General features: G+C 40.0%; 1 protein-coding gene across 1 annotated transcript; it reads right to left on the bottom strand.

The window, feature by feature from the left end:
- Nucleotides 1-807: 807 nt before the first annotated feature.
- cunh16orf78 (chromosome unknown C16orf78 homolog) lies at nt 808-15,779 on the bottom strand. Its single transcript, XM_008120435.3, has 5 exons — nt 15,516-15,779; nt 12,693-12,836; nt 6,718-6,871; nt 3,970-4,360; nt 808-1,173 (listed from the first exon to the last, which is right to left on the bottom strand). The coding sequence occupies exons 1-5, from the start codon at nt 15,612-15,614 to the stop codon at nt 1,026-1,028; spliced, it is 936 nt and encodes a 311-aa protein (XP_008118642.3). The 5' UTR covers nt 15,615-15,779; the 3' UTR covers nt 808-1,025.
- Nucleotides 15,780-16,000: the final 221 nt, after the last annotated feature.

Genomic DNA, 16,000 nt, shown 5'->3' with positions numbered 1-16,000 from the left:
AGGTCTTCTCCTTATCAGCTTTTCCTTCAATTTTGTCAAGGAACTTTTCATGCAATGTTTTGTTGTGCCAGTTGTCAGCTCTAGTTTGTAGTGCGGTTTTCTTGTACTGATTCTTCTTCTTCTTCTTCTTCTTCTTCTTCTTATTATTATTATTATTATTAACATCTTCAGAGCTCCTGAAATGGCTAAAGATGCTTATTTACAGATGGAATGGGAAGGGAATTGTCAGATTCCCCCATGTTAGATAGTTGTAGTGATGGCAAAGTGTGGGCATTCCTTCGGGTGGTCTCGAAATGTGCCTCAAGGTAATTCCAATTTATTCAATGACTCTACTTTAGTTGACACTGATAACAGGATTACTGTATGAAATGGTAATACTCTGAAACTCTGCTTTTGCAACCACAAACTAAATATACCCATTGCACTGCTAAAACGTCCAATGGATGGATAAGAGAGGTTACTTATGTATCCAACACATACTGTATTTCAATCTGAGAATCTGCTGTGGGATCTAGTGATGATTCATGGCCCCGATATCAGAGTGTGCCACAGACCCATTCATGTCTCAAGCTATAAACTAAAGGATCTATTGAAAATCCTGGACCTATTTGTGGGTAAAATTCAGCATCTTGGAGACCTTGGTCACACCTTGAAACAAATCTGGGTGAATGTGCACAAATGGGATGTATCATTTAATGTAACACCTTTCAAGTATTTAGTCCAGTTAATGACATGGTCAACATATCTGGCCCAATGAAGTACTCGTTTACCAGTTTTTCTTGCTGTTAAAAGGAGAGGAAAACAACGTCACCTTACAGTTTTACTCACAGCGAGAGCAAGATTTGTTTTATCATTGCATTACTAAATCCTGGAGGACTTCCCTAGTTTCTTGTCAACTATGCCTTTAATTCCCAAAGTGTCTGGTTATTCCAAGTAGAAATACTGGTGGGAAATTTGCATTTTATGGGCCACTGTGGAAACAGTGCCCAACCTGAAAACAACCACATTTGGGCACGGTCTTCAGTCTACGGTGCTCTACTGGTATTGGGTGAGAGGACTGTGCTGACGTCGATGTCCGATTCTTTCATATGTGGATGCAAGTCTACGTGGATCCCAGACTCTTTACATAGGTCCAGCAAAGTGTCAATATTGCTCTGAGACAAACGGAGGTACCTGTGAAAAGAAGAGAAGGAGTGAGGAAGCACACTTAGGTAGTGGTAGTCATGATGGCTGGAATTCAGTATGGCACTTAAGTCTTCATAAGTGGAGAATAATAATAATAATAATAATAATAATAACAACAACAACAACAACAACAACAACAACAATAATAATGTCAAGCAGTCAAAGAAGAAGAACATGCCCTGGCAGAATATGTAAAGCAAAGTGAAGAACCTGATTTGACTTTTGATTGAAGTCAAAAATCAGAAACTCCTCAAAACACAGCAGACAAAAAATCAGTACAAGAAAACCGCACTACAAACTAGAGCTGACAGCTGGCACAACAAAACATTGCATGGAAAGTTCCTTGACAAAATTGAAGGAAAAACTGATAAGGAGAAGACCTGGCTCTGGCTCACGAATGGGACCCTGAAGAAGGAGACAGAAGGCCTGATCCTTGCAGCCCAGGAGCAAGCCATCAGGACAAATGCAGTTAAGGCCAAGATTGAAAAATCAGCTGATGACCCAAAATGCAGACTGTGCAAGGAAACCGACGAAATCATTGATCATATCCTCAGCTGCTGTAAGAAAATCGCACAGACAGACTACAAACAGAGGCACAACTATGTGGCCCAAATGATTCATTGGAACTTATGCCTCAAGTACCATCTCCCAGCAGTAAAGAACTGGTGGGATCACAAACCTGCAAAAGTATTGGGAAATGAGCATGCAAAGATACTTTGGGACTTCCGAATCCAGACTGACAAAGTTCTGGAACACAACACACCAGACATCACAGTTGTGGAAAAGAAAAAGGTTTGGATCATTGATGTTGCCATCCCAGGTGACAGTCGCATTGACAGAAAAAAATAGGAAAAACTCAGCCGCTATCAGGACCTCAAGATTGAACTTCAAAGACTCTGGCAGAAACCAGTGCAGGTTGTCCTGGTGGTGATGGGCACATTGGGTGCCGTGCCAAAAGATCTCAGCCGGCATTTGGAAACAAGAGACATTGACAAAATTACAATCTGCCAACTGCAAAAAGCCACCCTGCTGGGATCTGCATGCATCATCCGAAAATACATCACACAGTCCTAGACACTTGGGAAGTGTTTGACTTGTGGTTTTGTGATACGAAATCCAGCATGTCTATCTTGTTTGCTGTGTCATAATAAAATAATAATGATAATGATAATGATAATAATAATAATCTTTATTTGTGAGCAGGCAAGAAGTCAGCTTTGCTCCTTGCTTTAGGTAAGCCTTGTCTAAGATTGCATTAAAAAGCTTAGTTTGTGCTGACACTTTTCTTAGATTGCATTAGGAAGCCATGTGCTTGACTCTTTTCTGAGACTGCATTAGGAAGTCGTCTGCTTGACTCTTTTCTTAGATTGCATTAGGAAGCCATGTGCTTGACTCTTTTCTGAGACTGTATCAGGAAGCTGAGTGTGGGCTTGCCTCCTGTAATTAAGGCTAGCTGCTCTGCTATTGTTTTAAAAGTGCTATTGTTTTGACTGATTGTTCACTTCTTGTTGAAGCTTTATGAGCCAGCATTACATGCACCTAAAGGCATGTGCGAAACCACCCCTACACTAAACCACATTGTTTCAGTACAATCAATAAAAAACAACATTAAAAACACATACACAGGGAGGTTGATAGTGGTCTGCCCAAAAACGCACACTATAAGGACCCTGCTTGGTAACTTCACACACCAAAAACTTGCCATCGCATGCAGAAGTTGCGGCATGTTTAGCTTCTTTGCACAGACAAGAGGCCACTATAGCTAGAAATATAATCCAAAAATCTGAACCATAAAACAGTAATTAAACCAAAATATAATCTCTGGTGGGCATTGGACTCAACTCTGAATATAGAGTTTTACTTTCTATGAATGTATGTGTGTTGGTAACACATGGATTATATTTTGGTTTAATTACTGTTTTATAGTTCAGATTATTGGATTACATTTCTAGCTATAGCGGCCTCTTGCCTGTGCATTTCAGGGAATCCTTTCTTTGTATAGCTTCTTTGCACAACAACTACTCAACTACATCTGCACCAAGGAGGTTCACGAAATTCGGTTCCGGCACTTGACTCCATGCCTTGCTCTATATCACATGATGGGGTCCAATGAATGCATCCACCATCTTAAACAGCACAATTGCAACATACATCAACCTTCTTAAGATAAGGTAAAACCTCCTAGTACAAAACCAGACTTTTCCCTTCACTGCTGCTTCCTTTGAGATTTATCTTCCTGTCCAATGACAAAAAAGCATAATTCCCTGGGATCTAGAAACCTGGCAACCTCAATTGTAGATCCAATACAGAGCTTTGGAATACAACTCTCTGAGTCCTCAACTTAGCATTGGAATTGGAGAGTTGTACCCCAAAAAAAGCATCCTTAGGTTACTGTCAGAGTAATTCGCAGCGTAGCAGCAGTTGTATGTTGTCAATGGAGCGCAGAAATGAAGAGACGTCAGAAACTATGTTAAAAAGTATATACAAAGCTTTACTTTATAAAACAAAACAGAATTGCAGACGAACACAGGCTTGGCTTTCACTCTAGGCAGACACAAACCAGAACAGAGCAAGATCTCAACTGATGCAATCAGTAATGTACAAAACCACTTGAGTCTGGATACTCCCAAGACACATCAAGGTCAACACAGCTTCTCAGTCATTAACCCTTTACAGACTATAGCATACTCTGGATGATGCAACCTATATGCAATACATGCCAGACACAAATTTCATTTAAACACTACCAATACACAAATCCCACATTAACAGTTACCCTCTGACCTGCAGCTCAGGATTTCTTCAGGTTTGATCTGAGGCAACGGCTCGAATAGCTTAAACTTCTCCGCTTCTCGCTCCTTCTCCATCATATTCTTGAGCCTTTTCTGTAGTGATGGGAGCCCAGAAATCTGTTTAGGGAGATGGGCCGCTGGGAGCGAGAGCTTGTCTCCTCTTTTCGACAACCTTTGCAAGGAAGGAAAGAAGGCCATGGCTTCTTGGAGGGAGATGCTGTTGTTGAGACTCGGTTGCTTGGAAATGCTGGCCTTCCAGGAGTCTTTGTTGGCAGAAGACATGTTGGAAACGCTGCTTCGAGGAACCATATTTCTTGACAAAAGGGTTTGCATGGGCAAGTCTATCCCACTGAACGGTGTGAGATCCTTGGAAGACTTCCGATCTGTGGGGAAAAAACCCAACATATTTGTGTTACTCTCATATCCGACTTTTCCTTTTCAGTTGAGGCACGGTCAAGTTGCAAAGGTAGATTTTTCAGATCATGTTCAGCCATTCATGACTGTATATGTGAACCGCCAGCATGTATGATATTGCAAGTCCAGTTTACAATATCCTCACTGCTTTTTGAAGAGTGTTTTCAATTATTTTATCATGGTAATATAGAAGCAACAATAAATCCATATATCATAGTCATATTAATAATAAATAGATTTTGTAATCTATGTCTCCTATGTCAATATAACAATATCTATATATATAAAAGGATAAAAAAATTCAGCCTAGGACAAAACAACAAAACTACACATCCCAGAAACACTAAACTTGGCAACACAACCCCTCATCCATGCCTCTACGTTCATACAACAAAAAGAAAAGAAAAATAAAGTCCTAATTAGAGGGAGAGGAATAATTGTTTTTTATCCAATTGCTGCCAGTTAGAAGGCTAAGCTCTGCCCACTTGGTCTCCTAGCAACCTACTCAGCACAGTTAGGCCTCAGGCCTCTTCCACACTGCCTATAAGATACAGATTATCTGATTTGAACTCGATTATATGGCAGTGTAGACTCAAGGCCCTTCCACACAGCTATATAACCCAGAATGCCAATGTATATTCACAAGCTTTAGGAAATAACATATACTAACTACCAACAATTCCTCAGTACTTTATTTCCCATACCACCACACTTCGCCACAGCAATGCGTGGACAGGCACAGCTAGTAATAATATATATTACTAATATTATGCTATACTAATAATATAATATATTGTATATTATCCAAGCTTCTGGATTATCCAAGGCATTTTTGTAGTCAATGCTTTCAATATATCGTGATATTTTGGTGCTAAATTCATAAATACAGTAATTGCAACATAACATTACTGTGTATTGAACTACTTTTTCTGTTAAATTTGTTGTAAAACATAATGTTTTGGTGCTTAATTTGTAAAACCGTAACCTAATTTGATGTTTAATAGGCTTTTCCTTAATCCCTCTTTATTATCCAAGATATTCGCTTATCCAAGGTTCTGCCGGCCCGTTTAGCTTGGATAAGTGAGACTCTACTGTACATATAATATTGATAATAATATTATAATGTAATACAATATAATAATAATACACTATTATAATTGTATATTATATATTACATGTAATATTACTAATAATATTGCAACATAGTGGTATAGTAATATATAATGCTTATATTGTTCTGTACCAATAATATAATATATTGTATGTACCTATAACTTGTAAGCCGCCCTGGCAGGATATAAATGTTGCTAAGAAATAAATAAATGTCTAACTTCTCTTTTTATTAAACTAGATGACCAAATGAAAGAACAGCCAGAAAAAATAAATTCTGTCCACCCTCATTTTAAAAAGATTAAGGAAAAGACAGAAAAAAATAACTAAAAATATAGTTTAAATATCAAAACAAACTGCATGATCAAAATACAGTAGAGTCTCACTTATCCAAGCTAAATGGTCCGGCAGAAGCTTGGATAAGCAAATATCTTGGATAATAAGGAGGGATTAAGGAAAAGCCTATTAAACATCAAATTAGGTTATGATTTTACAAATTAAGAACCAAAACATCATGTTATACAACAAATTTGACAGAAAAAGTAGTTCAATATAGAGTAATGTTATGTTGTAATTACTGTATTTACGAATTTAGCACAAAAAATATCATGATATATTGAAAACATTGACTAAAATGGCTTGGATAATCCAGAACTTTGGATAAGCGAGGCTTGGATAAGTGAGACTCTACTGTATTTAAACAGTGTTAAAATTTATGTCACAACTGCTTCACAGGATGTCAGCTGTCTATTTGTGAAAATGTCCCCAAATTCATAGTAATGACCCCAAAGGGAAACAAATACGTATTATTCATTATATCAAAAATTGCCAGCTGACATTTTATGCTTTGGAGTCCCCCAATGGAGCAGTGGGTTAAACCCTTGTGCTGGTAGGACTGCTGACTTGAAGGTTGGGTTGCTGACCTGAAGATTGCCAGTTTGAATCCAAACTGGTGAGAGTGCAGATGAGCTCCCTCTGTCAGCTCCAGCTCCATGCAAGGACATGAGAGAAGTCTCTCATAAGGATGGTAAAGCATCAAAACATCCGGGCAATTTCCCCTGGGCAACGTCCTTGCAGACGGCCAATTCTCTCACACCAGAAGTGACTTGCAGTTTCTCAAGTCGCTCCTGACACACACAAAAAATTCATTATGGTTTAAAAGTTTATTATTAATGCTATTATATATGGAGAGTTTGAGAAGAATGGTGTTCCTTACCGCAGCTTGGCCTTTTGGTTGGCAGTCGAAGAAAGCTCACAAAGCTGGGCAAGTGGTCTCCAAACTGGCTCCAAGGCATGTCAATGGAGTCTTTCCCAGAGAGTGGCTGTGTGACGGTGGTTAGATCTTGACTCGACTCAGGATAGCTGGATGACTTGAAAGGAAAATGTGGGTGGAAGTAGAAGGTGTTTCATTACTTATTTATTTGGGTATTAGATGTCCATCCTGCTTTGCAAACATCAGGTTTCAACACACCTTGTATTTCAACAATACAAGTGTAACTCCTTTCCTTATCATGTTGCATTCATCCAAGGTAATCTCATCCCATCATTCTTAAAAAACTATTGTGTGTGCATCTGCCTTGATGTCATCTGTTGACTTATGGCAACTCAATGCATTTCATAGGGTTTTCTTAGGCAAGGAAAGTGCAGAGGTGATTTTGCCAGGTACTTCTTAGGAAATATAGTCCATAGCTCCTGGTACTCATTGTGTTCTTCCATCCAAGTACTAACCAGAGCTTTACTTAGCTTCCAAACTCAACTAGGATCTGGTATGTATAGGGCATTTAGACCTTTATCCTTAACCTAGGCTGAAATGGGCCTATAAATGGGACTTGTTGGCCATCATTTTTTGAAATCAAAATGATATCTGGTGCCTACAACATATTTATTCCACGTTTATGTGTGTGACTTCTTAGTAAGGTTTAAAGGTAAAGGTTTTCCCCTGACATTAAGTCCAGTCATGTCTGACTCTGGGGGTTGGTGCTCATGTCCATCTCCATCTCTCTATCTCCATCTCTCCATCTCCATCTCTCCATCTCTCCATCTCTCCATCTCTCCATCTCTCCATCTCTCCATCTCTCCATCTCTCCATCTCTCCATCTCTCCATCTCTCCATCTCTCCATCTCTCCATCTCTCCATCTATCCATCTATCCATCTATCCATTTCCATCTCTCCATCTCCATCTATCCATCTATCCATCTCCATCTCTATCTCTCCATCTCCATCTATCCATCTCCATCTATCCATCTCCATCTCCATCTCCATCTCTCCATCTCCATCTCTCCATCTCCATCTCTCCATCTCTATCTCCATCTCTCCATCCCCATCTTTCCATCTCCATCTATCCATCTCCATCTCTCCATCTCCGTCTCTCCATCTCAATCTATCTCCATCTATCCATCTCTATCTCTATCCATCTCCATCTCTATCTATCCATCTCCATTTCTCCATCTCCATCTTTCCATCTCCATCTATCCATCTCCATCTATCCATCTCCATCTCCATCTCCATCTCTCCATCTCCATCTATCCATCTCCATCTCTATCTCTCCATCTCCATCTATCCATCTCCATCTATCCATCTCCATCTCCATCTCCATCTCTCCATCTCCATCTCTCCATCTCCATCTCTCCATCTCTATCTCCATCTCTCCATCCCCATCTTTCCATCTCCATCTATCCATCTCCATCTCTCCATCTCCGTCTCTCCATCTCAATCTATCTCCATCTATCCATCTCTATCTCTATCCATCTCCATCTCTATCTATCCATCTCCATTTCTCCATCTCCATCTTTCCATCTCCATCTATCCATCTCCATCTATCCATCTCCATCTATCCTTCTGCATCTCCATCTCTCCATCTCCATCTCTCCATCTCCATCTATCCATTTCCATCTATCCATCTCCATCTCTCCATCTCATCGTCTTCATCTATCCATCCCTATCTCCATCTGTCCATCTATCCATTCCCATCTCCATCTATCCATCTCTGTCTATCCATCTCCATCTCCATCTCTCCATCTCCATCTATCCATCTATCCATCTCCATTTCTGGGGCTTACAGCAGGTGCTCACTCCGCTCCCCATTCAGCAAGTTCAGCACCTTTACCTAAGAATCCCCTAAAATAGGGTTAACTTGGGATTGTGAATACAAAACAGTCGTGTCCTGGGTTTTTAATGGCATCTCTTCCATCATCTCTTATCTTTTGGAGAACAACAGATTGAGCAAGGCATTTGACTGCCTTTTTCTGGAAGTGGAAGGTGAGGCTTAGTGACACTTTGGTTTGTTCCAATGAGACAGCTTTCTGAAGTTAATGGTAACAGATGCCTGGTCTTTATTGCGATACATTTGAGATGGAAACGCGTAAGGCACTTGAATGCCCCCCACTCACACAAACCCAAATTGTAGGCACACTTCCTCTTTGGGTTGCCAGCTGGTGATGGGTAAACACGCCGGCTTTTGAAAGAAAAGTTTCCTTTTCCCCAAAGGAAAAAAAAGAGACATGTTCACAGGGGGAAGTGAGAGACAGATGGCAAACACAGACAAATACTCCCTGGGAGACTCCGATCCAATACACTTAAGGAAAATATTCTCTAAAGGCCTAAAGGGCTGGTGATGAGACCTTTCTCTGTTTCAAATGAAGAGGATGTTGGTGCCTTCTCTACAATTATCTTCATACAAGAGAAGGGAAACTTGGACGTCGTTCAATGGAAAAAGAAGTGTCGGTTGGTTTTAATTGGTGCATTTTAACACGCTGCATTCTCATGTCGCTTTGAGCAAAAGCTGGGAAGGGTGATGCTTCACTTTGAGAAAACAACAACAACCACCCCAGCTCTTTATTTCAGTTTCATTTCCAAGTTTCTGGAGCAACAGGGGAAGGAATGATGGGTTCTTAGCCAACTTTGGAGCCGTTTATGCCAGGTGAGGCAAACACAGAGCTTGGGAAAGCAGGTTATTTTGTCTGTTGTAGCTGCTGGGATTTGTAGTTTTATGTGTTTTCTCAGACATCCCAGTGTTCCTTTCTCTCTCCATTGGTGTGGAATTTACATGACTTCACTGCTTCTCCCTTAAAGGTAAAGGTTTCCTCTGATGTTAAGTCCAGTCATGTCTGACTCTGAGGGTTGGTGCTCATCTCCATTTCTAAGCCGAAGAGCCAGCGTTGTCCGTAGACACCTCCAAGGTCATGTGGCCGGCATGACTGCATGGAGTGCCGTTACTTTCCCACCGGAGCGGTACCTATTGATCTACTCACATTGGCATGTTTTCGAACTGCTAGGTTGGCAGAAGCTGGAGCTGACAGCGGGAGCTCATTCCGCTCCCGGGATTTGAACCTGGGACCTTTCAGTCTGCAAGTTCAGCAGCTCAGTGCTTTAACACACTTCGCCACCGGGGCTCCTTACCTCTCCCTTAACCCTTTCCCTTAACACTTTCCTATTCTTTTCTTTTCACAGCAAACAGGAATTGATCAGCAACTGAACATACTGGAGAGGTTTGGGGAGTATTCACCATGATTGGAAGATTTGTAAGGATTGGGATGTATAGTTCACCTGCAATCAATGCACACTCTGAACTCCACCAATGATGAACCTGGAACTAACTTGGCACACAGAGTCCCTTTAACCAACAAAAAATACTGGATGTCTTTGGAGGGATTTAGAGGAGTTTTAGTTCACCTACATCCAGAGTGCACTATGAACCTAAACAATGATGGATCTGGACCAAACTTGGCATGCATACCCGGTATGCACACATTTGAATGCTGGTGGGTTTTGAGAAGTATTGGCCTGGACAGTTTGGAGTTGTAGGTCCTGGGATGTATAGTTTGCCTACAATCAAAGAGCATTCTGAACTCCACCAATGATGGAATTGAACCAGCCTTGGCTCACAGAACTCCCATGACCAAAAGAAGGGTTTGGTGGGCATTGATCTTGAGTTTTGCAGTTTTCTGATGGTGTCTGTCAACCCCTCTGACACCCGTTTGTGACCCCCCCCCCCAGGGTCCTGACCCCCAGATTGAGAAACGCTGCTATTTGGGGATATAATTTAAGAAACCACTGACTTGAATGATAAAATTCTGAACCGCATGCATGTGCTTCCTCTATACTAATGGCTTTGTTTTGGCCACACAAAGATGTTGAGACCATCTCCACAAATTGAGAACAAGAAGGGATGCCATTTCTTAACACTAAACCACACAGAGTGTGAGCACAATGTAGAACAAAGAACAGAGAGGCAACATTTGGTCTCATTTCATTTGATATTCTCTGTGGACTTTATCGCATGAGCCGTCAATCTGGCATTGCAGCTAGATCACAATTTATGGTGATGGTCCCGAGCTCAGGACGCTGTGCGCATCAACTACTGGTCTATCTCCCATTCCAAAAATGATGCTCCCAGTCCTAGCTATTGATTTGTCAATAGCTCCTAATTCTGCAATTTTCCTGTCATCTACTTTGGTGCAATAGGTCCTTTATGCTTCTGTGCCACCATGCTGGAAATAAAGTGATATCTAAAGGTGACATTCTTCTCACCTCTTTCCCCAAGTTATCTGCTCCCCTCAATCATTATATCTTATAGTTAAGATGTTGAACTCCTGGTCACTATAACTGGCCCGTAAATGGGGTATTTTTACTAGTTTTATTGTTCATTGTTGGAGTGGAAGTTGTGTATTTATGTTTATTACTTGTATTATTTTTAAATTGTTGTATGGTTCTGTTTTTATAATGTGTATTGTATTGTATTGTTTTTATCATGTTGGAAACCGCCCTGAGTCCCCTGAGGAGATAGGGAGGTATATAAATAAAGATTATTATTATTATTTTTATTTATTTATTTATTTATTTATTTATTTATTTATTTATTTATTTATAGTATTTATAGTATTTATATTTTGCCCTTCTCACCCCGAAGGCGCCTCAGGGCGGATCACATTATACACACATAGGGCAAACATTCAATGCCCATAAACACATCAAACAGAGACCGAGACAGACAGACGCAGAGGCAATTTAACCTTCTCCTGAGGGGATGTTCGATTCTGGCCACAGGGGGGAGCAGCTGCTTCATCATCCACTCTGATGGCACTTCCTCATTCCAACGTTGTAAAAATTAGTTAAACTTGCCTCCCCACTTTTATAAGTGATACTTTATTTCCAACTTGATAGATACAACTATCTTTCGGGTTGCTAGGTCAGCAACGAGCAGGGGCTATTTTTTATTTTTAATTGACGATTGCTCACCCCACCACGGGTTGGCCTCGAACTCATGACCTCAAGGTCAGAGTGATTTATTGCAGCTGCTCAACAGCCTGCGCCACAGCAGGCTGTTGATATTATTATTATAATATTATTGTTATTATTATTATTATTATTATTATTATTATTATTATTATTACTATAATAATATTATTACTATTATTACTATTTTTATTGTATGACACAGCAAACAAGATAGATATGCTGGATTTCGTATCACAAAATCACAAGTCGAACACTTCCCAAGCGTCTAGGACTGTGTGATGTATTTTTGGATGACGCGCGCAGATCCCAGTAGGGTGGCCTTTTGCAGTTGGCAGATTGTAACTTTGTCAATGTCTATTGTTTCCAAATGCCGGCTGAGATCTTTTGGCACGGCAAAAAAAAATTATTATTATTATTATTATTATTATTATTATTATTATGACACAGCAAACAAGATAGATATGCTGGATTTCGTATCACAAAATCACAAGTCGAACACTTCCCAAATGTCTAGGACTGTGTGATGTATTTTCGGATGATGCGCACAGATCCCAGTAGGGTGGCCTTTTGCAGTTGGCAGATTGTAACTTTGTCAATGTCTCTTGTTTCCAAATACCGGCTGAGATCTTATGTCACGGCAAAAAATTATTATTATTATTATTATTATTATTATTATTATTATTATTATTATTAAATTCACCTTGTTTTTTTTTTTTAATTTGGAATTGTGCAATTTCAGGAAGCTGGGGTTACAAGGAAATGCAAAAGTATAATCAGTGGGCCACAGATCGGTAAATTGGTGCAATGGAAGAGAGGTGCTGTATCAAAAATACTCAATTAAGTATTTATCCGAACTGCGGTGGGATAGCAGAATTGTGCGATAAAGTCCTGTGTCTCCCTGCGTATGAAACACATCTAAATTGCTGGCCTGTCTTTACAAAAAGCAACATTACCTTAAAGCAATATGACTGATAGGATCCCGTGGGTGAGACCTGGGCTTGTTTCTTGAGCCATCTCTTCACTTTTCTCTCCTCCTGTTTCAGCAGGTTCTCGTTCATGACCTTCATGGAATCAAGGGACCGTCGAATCCTCTTTAACTGAGCAGAAGAGATTGGGTGGTTGTGACCCTCAGGTGCATCATTCAAGACAGAAAATTAAAAACAAGAAAAATCCGAGCAAAGGGAATATTTGTAAGAAAAATGTGCTCTGGTGGGAAAAAACTTCTTAGAAAATAAACATTTCAGGTGTTTTAAAAATAGGCAGACAGAGTTCAGGCTTTTGTGAATTTATTTTGGGATTTTCGTTTAGAAGTTTGAGAGCTATCAACTGGAGTCCAGTATCCTATGCTCGAGGCAGCTGCCTCATTCTGGCTAATGGCAGGGCCAGCGATGTAATATGTCTATTTGTTTACAAGTACAGTAGAGTCTCACTTATCCAACACTCACTTATCCAATGTTCTGGATTATCCAACACATTTTTGTAGTCAATGTTTTCAATGCATCGTGATATTTTGGTGCTAAATTCATGAATATAGTAATTACTACATAGCATTACTGCGTATTGAACTACTTTTTCTGTCAAATTTGTTGTATAACATGATGTTTTGGTGCTTAATTTGTAAAATCATAACCTAATTGGATGTTTAATAGGCTTTTCCTTAATGCCTCCTTATTATCCAACATATTCGCTTATCCAACATTCTGCCAGTCAGTTTATGTTGGATAAGTGAGACTCTACTGTAAATCATTATCGAGATGTGAGTAATGTAGTGAATCCACACTGAGTTGAACCTGTTTTGGGTTCAGCACCTTGGACAGGCCTTACAGGCTAAGATCCAGAGTAGATGCATTACTATTATTATTATTATGACACAAGCAAACAAGATAGATATGCTGGACTTCATATCAGAAAATCACAAGTCGAACACTTCCCAAGTGTCTAGGATTATTATTATTATTATCAACACAACGACGTTGTATGGCACAGCAAACAAGATAGATATGCTGGATTTCGTTTTGCAAAACCACAAGTTGAACACTTTCCAAGTGTCTAGGACTGTGTGATGTATTTTCAGATGATGCGTGCAGATCCCAGTAAGGTGGCCTTTTGCAGTTGACAGATCGTAATTTTGTCAATGCCTATTGTTTCCAAATCCCGGCTGAGATCTTTTGACACGGCACCCAGTGTGCCGATCACCACCGGGACCACCTGCACTGGTTTCTGCCAGAGTCTTTGAAGTTCAATCTTGAGGTCCTGAGAGCGGTTGAGTTTTTCCTGTTGTTTTTCATCAATGCGACAGTCACCTGGGATGGCAACATCAATGATCCAAACCATTTTTTTTTCCAGAACTGTGATGTCTGGTGTGTTGTGTTCCAGAACTTTGTCAGTCTGGGTTCGGAAGTCCCACAGTATCTTTGCGTGCTTATTTTCCAATACTTTTGCAGGTTTGTGATCCCACCAGTTTTTGCTGCTGGGAGGTGGTACTTGAGGCATAAGTTCCAATGAATAATTTGGGCCACATAGTTGTGCCTCTGTTTGTAGTCTGTCTGTGCAATTTTCTATCAGGCCTCAAGACTGAACTTGAAAGACTCTGGCAGAAAACAGTGCAGGTGGTCCCGGTGGTGATGGGCACATTGGGTGCCATGCCAAAAGATCTCAGCCGGCTTTTGGAAACAATAGACATTGACAAAATTACGATCTGTCAACTGCAAAAGGCCACCCTACTGGGATTTGCACGCATCATCCGAAAATACATCACACAGTCCTAGACACTTGGGAAGTGTTTGACTTGTGATTTTGTGATACGAAATCCAGCATATCTATCTTGTTTGCTGTGTAATAATAATAATAATAATAATAATAATAATAATAATAATAATAATAATAATAATAACTTTATTTTTGTATCCCGCCTCCATCTCCCTGAAGGGACTCGGGGCAGCTCACATGGGGACAAGCCCAACAACAACATAAATTAAAGCACAGAACCATGAAATTAAAACACTATAAACAATATAAAACAACATAAAACCCATCAGCAAAATTTTCAAACCTAGACAATAGTAAAACTGAATGTGCAGAAGGTAAAATTATGCAACTATGAGAGTTATGCAACTACCCTCCTCTCCTTCCGAAGGAGCTTAAAAACCTGGCTCTTCCAAAAGGCCTTTGACACTTAATTTGTTGTTGGACTGATCTATCTGCCCATTTTATAATATCTCCATTCTTGAGGTGTTGCCAATGTTATTTTGCACTTTATTGTCCATTTCAACCGTGAAATACCTTCCCCATTCCGGCACATTCTGTACTGGGTTTTATGAATTAGTCTCCTGTTTTAATATTGTATGCTTCATGTCGATTTTATCGATTGTTTTACTGATAATTGAGGTTTTACTGGTATAATTGTTTTATTGTTGTATCATTGATATTTGATTGTTTTATCGGGCTAGGCCCCATGTAAGCCGCCCCGAGTCCCTTTGGGGAGATGGGGCGGGGTATAAAAATAGTTATTATTATTATTATTATTATTATTATTATTATTATTATTATTATTATTATTATTATGACAGGTCCTAGGACTATCCTGGATTAGAAAGTAAGATGTAGAAGCCCAGGTACTGTCCACAAAAGGGACGGATGCTGGGAAAACTCATTAGAAAATCGTACTGAGTTGAAACAATGGATCCAGATGAGTTTTGTAAGTTTGAGGAGCAAAGTAAAATGCCTCTTAAATTACTTAAAAGGACACCCATGGGAACAGGAGGCCTTCTCCATACCTGCAAGGCCTCCCTGTCATTGGACACCCTCAATGCCTTTGCCCGTTTCGCCTCCAGCCAGTCCGTGCTCCCCGACCCTTTCCAGTTTCTTTCGGCCATGGTTTTGATTGAGAAGAGGAAAGAGTGACTTCACACCATCCGGATACCCTAATGGTATCTGGGTCATTTACTTATTACTTTTGTGCACTACGAAAGCCATTGGCTGGCCTCGACGAAGATGAAGCACACGCTAAAGAAGTGTGATGTCACAAGGTAGTGTTCTTCGCTGGCTTCCGAGAACGTTGTCTTGCCAACCAGGCTGCAAACATGAAGGGATTGTGATATCATGGAAAGTCTTTCACTAAAGATCTTAAATTGCTAATGTGGATTTGTCATGCAGGATTTAAGCCTAGTACTTCATAGTGGCAGCTAAAAAAAACCAATGAGATTTTGGATAAATAGTGCATAAATAGGAGTTTAGTACCTAGATCCAAAGAAGTCATGTT

Source organism: Anolis carolinensis, unplaced genomic scaffold, assembly GCF_035594765.1.
Source record: "Anolis carolinensis isolate JA03-04 unplaced genomic scaffold, rAnoCar3.1.pri scaffold_9, whole genome shotgun sequence".
Taxonomy (NCBI): Eukaryota; Metazoa; Chordata; class Lepidosauria; order Squamata; family Dactyloidae; genus Anolis; species Anolis carolinensis.
The sequence above is the reverse complement of the archived record's forward strand: the minus strand, read 5'-3'. Positions and strand labels throughout refer to the sequence as shown.